General features: G+C 43.6%; 1 protein-coding gene across 1 annotated transcript; it reads right to left on the minus strand.

The window, feature by feature from the left end:
* Positions 1-993: 993 nt before the first annotated feature.
* On the minus strand, positions 994-2,237 carry LOC111400445. The gene is made up of 3 exons (XM_023027863.1): positions 2,225-2,237; positions 1,938-2,149; positions 994-1,854 (listed from the first exon to the last, which is right to left on the minus strand). Exons 1-3 carry the CDS (start codon positions 2,235-2,237, stop codon positions 994-996), a joined length of 1,086 nt encoding a protein of 361 aa, XP_022883631.1.
* Positions 2,238-5,959: the final 3,722 nt, after the last annotated feature.

A 5,959-nucleotide genomic window follows, 5' to 3' on the forward strand; every position in this document is an offset into this window, starting at 1 on the left:
TTTGACACCTCAAAGGGGGCTTGGGTCAATGAACTTTCCCACGTCTTCTGAGCCATCTGAACTACAAGCCAAACTGCAACAGGGGAAACACCATTCTCAATGACCTAAAGGGCCGAGGCCATGAGCCCGGTCGAGGTCGGTGTCCCATCGCACCGTCAAATACACTTAACGACGAGGCCCGAGTGAACGAACTCCACCTCCTTGAAGAAAGGAGGGATACCTCCCCGGTGAATTTGACGAAGTATCATAGAAAGATGACCCGTCATTATAACTTCAAGGTCAGAAATCGAAATCTTCGCCTAGGAGACCTCATCCTCAGAAAGGTCTTTCAATCATCAAAGCCAACCGGGTCAGGAGTATTTGGATCGAACTGGGAGGGTCCTTATCGCATCCGCAGGGAATCCCAACCTGACACTTTTGAAATTGAAGACATGGCAGGGAAAGCACTACCTCATCAATGAAACATCGAACACTTGAGAAAATACTATCAGTGATGAGTTTTTGTTCCGATCCGATCTCAATGTTGTCTAATAAGTGTGCGTCCCGATCCGATCTCATTTGTAATCTTCCTATCTTACTGAGCACTGAAAATGCCTTGGTAATGGATAATGTAACCTTTTTAAGTATTGATACTTCAGTTCTTTGTCACATTGGTTGTCAAATTGTTACCTCAGTCCCTCAGCATTATTACTTAAGTGATCCAATCTTCTGATTATTGTTAAGAGACGCTTGATGATTACTTAAGTGGTCTAATCTTCTGATCGTGGTTAAGAGGCACTTAGTCTTAAAAGTTTGTCATTCATATATGCGTAAACAGATCAATACGATAAGAAAGTAGAAGCAATAACACTTGGTAAAAAAAATTTCATTTCATTCACTTCAAATTTACAAGAGGCCAAAGCCATTACAAAATAAGCCCTACTCTACAGGAGGCTCCTCCCCGCCAGCCTCGGGAGCTACTGGAGTGTGCTCTGCAAGCCTATTATGCCGGCCTCAAATGGGTCCCCCAAACTCTGCCTCCAAAGAGGAGATGTCCAAAGTAGGGTGGACCTCTTTCAGCCGACCCAATATGCCTTGGGCACTCCAGGAGGCCCAAAAATTTGCAAAGTCATCGTACATGGGATGTACCTCAAAGTGGTCAATGAAATTTTGAACAGTCACTTCCCCTGCCGACTTCAGTTCCTCATTCAAAGAGGCAATTTCCTCAGACTGGGCCTCCGTCCTCTGCCTCAACTCAGCTTTCTCTTTATTGGAGGCCTCCAGAGCTTCCATGACGAGCTGATGGTGCTCGTTGGCGTGATCCATTCTTCGAGTCATGGCAGCCACCTGGCGCTCCACTTCATAGAGCTCCTTCTTCAGCCGCTCTATGTCTCCTACAGCAATCGCCAGCTGGGCCTCAGCCTCCGTCCTCTTTTTCTCTTCCTCCGCAGCCTTGGCCCGGGCCTCCCTCACCTTGTCCCCATATTGCATCGCCTCCTTGAGGCACTTAGCGAGGTCCTCCCTCTTGGAGTTGAGGTCCTTCACCAAGCCCTCGAGCTGGATGCTGGTGCTCAGAGCCCGGGCTACACGGGCACTATTGGCCGCCGCCAAGTCCTCGACTGTGTAACAAGAGGTGTGGTCCCTCCATTCTTCAGTCCAATACTTATTGTGGACCACCGCCACTACAGTCGTTTCTGGGGGAAGAGCCTCCAGTACTTCTCTAACCGACTCCTCGGAGTTCGTGCCCAAGAAGTCCACCTCCTTTGAGGGACGGGCCATTTTCTTCTTAGGCTGCCTCGGCACCTGGGCGAGATGGACAGTAGCAACTGGCGCCTTGGCCGAGGCAGGGGGAGCTTCTGATGGCGCGGGCGTTCTCTTCGAAATGGCCACCCCGGTAGGAATTGTGGTTTACCTCAGAACAGGGATGGCCTTGCCACCGTTGGTCACTTCGAAGGGACAGCAGGTTTTTTTTCCTTCTGAAGCAGATTCGCCTCTGGATCCTCAGGCACCTCCTCCTTCGTCGAAGGCGGGAACCTTTTGCTGGCATCCACTAAGTCCTCCATTTGCTTCTTGTAGGAGGAGGAGGAGGTCTTCAAGGCCCTCATCTCGGCCATCATCTTTTGCATTGTTTTGAAGTCGGGGCGGAGAGGCATCTTCTTATCGAAGTTATCTGTAAAAAACAAGTAAATTAGTTCAAGTCTAAACGATTCGGAAGTATTGATGGGTATTTGCTTCGTGCTATTACCTTGTGAGGCCATCAGGCCGTGCGTCACAAAATGGAGGTTCTTTCTGATCAGCCGATGAAACGACTCCTCTTCGGAGGCAGCTGATAGATAACGCAGATGATCTCAAAATCGTCGGAGGACAACTCGCACCGAGGAAGAGTGCCTTCAAAAAATGAATACGAATGTTAGTTATAATCCGAACCAAAAAGAAATAAAAGAGTAATATAGCTACAATACTCACTAAGTGACGAGTACTTCGTGGGGACCATAAGAGGTGTTAAGGGGTCCCCCTCCATCGTGTCCCATCTCCCGGCAGCCCAGCACTATGAGCTCTTTCACTCCTTAATGGAGCTCGGCAAATCGAGCACGAATGGAGTGTGGGAATCCCAAGAGGTCAGCTAATACCAGCCCCTGGTCTTATCCCCCCGACTGTTACTTCTGGAATATAGAGGGTCTGAAAAACAGAGAAGGGCATCTCCACTCCTAGTGACGCCTCTTTCCATAACATCCAGGAGCCCACCATCTGGCTCCAGGAGTTCGGATTCAGTTAGGTCGGTGCTAAGCTGTAAGACCTAAGCACCATCCGAAAAAATGGGTGAATTGGAAGCCTAAGGCCAACCCTAAGGATCGCCTCGCTTTTCTCCACACACCCTAGCCTAGGGTAGCAAGCCCTCTCATCAGGCTGGGGTAAGATCAGGTCTATACTATCCGGTATCCTATATTCAGTTCTAAGTCTTTTTAGGTTAGCCTCCTTTAACTTGGAGGGGTAATTCGACTCCCCCCAATGCACAGAGGTGTCTACTGGGCTATCTGGCCTCTTCCAAATGTTCTCCCCCCTAAGTATTGCCTCGGCTACTTCGGAGGAGGTCGCCACAATGGGCTCGTCCATCCGTACTAACTCCAGCCCCCTCCCCAAACTAGCACCACCCTCGGAAGCCATTTTCAGAAAGGAAATATCTCAAAATAGTTACTAAAACTTACGAGTTTGAGTGTTCCCCAGCCAGAAATGGTCAAAAAGTGGTGTGTGGTCGTCGAAAAATTAAAGTTCTCGTCGGAAATGCTTGAAGAACACCGAAAATCGCAAAGAGGTTTGAAAGCAATGGAATTTTCTATTTTAGCAAGAGTAAAAAACTCCAAAAATGCTCAAGTCTGCTTTTTATAGAGCGCTCCAACTAATCTCCACCGTTAAATTCAAATGCAACCAATATAGGTCGTCCGTCGCACCATCAATCTAGGCCGTTGAAATGAAACGCCATATTTGATCTACGCTTAAGATTTTGCTGCCTCGGTCACCACTAGCCGTCAACAATAAGTAGCCACAGCAGCCTTTTAGGGGAATGGGCACTGCATCCAACTGTTACCTTGGAAATACACAGCAGCTGTCAAATCATTTAACGTCAGACACGCCCACCTCGGATCAAGCTCCTCACTTGACTTTACAAAGCTTAGGTGCACCTGACACGGAGTCCCCTGTGGGTCATCGCCTCGGTCGCTGCGCTCCCTCCTAAGCTTTACAAGATTTTAACCATCTCCCAATGCATCGTCCCCTGTGGGTCAATGCACTGGTGGTAGATGAGCTCCTCACTCAACTTTACAAAACTTAGGCACACCTGACGTGGAGTCGCCTGTGGGTCGTCGCCTCGGTCATTGCGTTCTCTCCTAAGCTTTACAAGGTTTTAGCCATCTCCCAACGCATCGTCCCCTGTGGGTCAGCGCACCGGTGGCAGATGAGCTCCTTACTCAACTTTACAAAGTTTAGATGCACCTGACGCTGTGTCCCCTGTAAGTCTTCGCCTCAGTCGCTGCGTTGACCATCTCCCCACACATCGTCCAAATAGTCAGCACCTCGACCTCACGTAAATTTTTTCCCTCACACAGTGGCGAAGATTTAGCGCATTTGCCTATGATCAACGCTTCGATCAGCATAGAAAATCGACCCTCAAGTTCTCACAAGTCACGGTCTCCACGTGGAGGGTCCAATTTCCGAGGTCAACAGCAGCATCAACATTGTGAGCGGCAATGGCTCTCCTCCATGTTAGGGTTTTGTTACTTTGTGCACGACTATCCTTAGCAAGCAAAGATGCAAATATATTTTTTCTCCGTCGTATACAGTGGCACAGTTATGTTCTTTTTTTATCTGAGTTTGATTTCTTCAAAATAGATGATATAGAGCTGTGGCAAATGTCAGAGGGAAGTTTTGGAGACAGAGGTTGAGGTGGAGGTAGTGGCAATAGGAGACTTGATAATTTTGTTGGTGTGGTGGTGGCTGTGGTGCTGTAATGTTGGAAGAGATGGTGATTTAGCAAGAGTGGTGGTGCGGTCATTGACTGGAGGTGGAGGTGGTGGTTTGTTTGTTGGAGCGGGATGCAACGACGATATATGTGGTGGTGGAGTTGCTGGTGATGTGGATTTGGCGACGATTTTTGTATAGTGGTGTAGGTGAATGTGTTGACAGTGGTCGTGGCGGTTGGTGATGGAGATGGCGATGGCGGTGGTATTGTTGCATTGACGACGATCGCAAGGTGAGAGTGGTCGCAAATGGCAGTGGCAGAAGTGGTAGTGTTATGGCGTGGTGTGTGACACACTATTTGGTGTATGTGACCAAGTATTAAATTGTGACCTTAAAATTTGAAAACTTATAACTAAAATATAATTTGTGACAAACAAATTTGAAGATTTGTGATCGATAGATAAATTGTAACCTATAAAAATTTTGATTTGTGACCTAAAAATAAACTATGACCTATAAAAAATTTTATTTGTAACTTCGAAATAATCTGTGACTAATTTATTTGATAATATATGACCATAAATAAATTGTGACATATAATTATGTATTTGTGATCATTAATAGTATAACTATGAGTTTATTATATTTATTTAATAAATATTTTTAATTAATTATACATGTACTTGAATTTTGAATTTTTAAACTATACACCTGACTTTTGAATTGGTGTAAACTATACACACGAGTTTTGATTTTTTCCCCCTTTTTTCTATTTTTCTTGCTTTTACTCATTTATTGATGAAATTTACGTTGATTATTAATTAGTGCAATATTTTGATTAAGCAAAATTTTATCTTTGATATAAAATAATGATGAAAAGGAGGTAGAATTGATCGAAAATTGAAATCCTATTTTCACCCATCACTACTATTTCTTTGCAATATTGGTCTTCAATATTTGCTGTTTTTTTACTTATGACCTCAATTTTATTTTATTTTTATTGAATTTTTATCTTTAACCTTCAATTAGTTATCACATCTTATTATCGATAATGATTTTGTGACTAAATATTCTGCTAACTTGCGTTGAGATAAGGCGTGTATTTTTGTCAAATTTTATATTTAGAGTGTGTTTGGTGCACGTATTACACTAAATAAAAATTAATTTAATTTAGTTTGTTGTTTAGTGCAAATATTACCAGAACTAAATTAAACCAAAGACAGTAAATATATTCTCTAACCTTTCCCTTTCGTGTCCTCGTGTTGCAAATGACTAGCGAAGCACTATTTGTGTGTGGTTGTTTTTTTTTTTTTTTTTTTTCATTTTGATTAATAAATTTATTTATTTTAAGTAAAAGTAATTTTTTAGGCAATATGGTAAATGTTACCTTTAAAATAGTAGCATTTCACAAAAATGTAAGTTGGTACTTATAAGTAAATAAAGAAATAAATAACTCTACTCAGTACTCATAAGAAATAAGTAAGTTTAAATAAATAACTTTTCTATTAAATTTAATATGTTACAT

This window comes from Olea europaea, chromosome 10 (assembly GCF_002742605.1).
Source record: "Olea europaea var. sylvestris chromosome 10, O_europaea_v1, whole genome shotgun sequence".
NCBI lineage: Eukaryota > Viridiplantae > Streptophyta > Magnoliopsida > Lamiales > Oleaceae > Olea > Olea europaea.

What these genes read in the sequence shown, in the direction of transcription:
- LOC111400445 (XM_023027863.1), bottom strand. An exon ending in AGAAGGAAAAAAAACCTGCT is followed by an intron (nt 1,855 to 1,937) that starts GTCCCTTCGAAG and finishes GCCATTTCGAAG; the next exon opens with AGAACGCCCGCGCCATCAGA.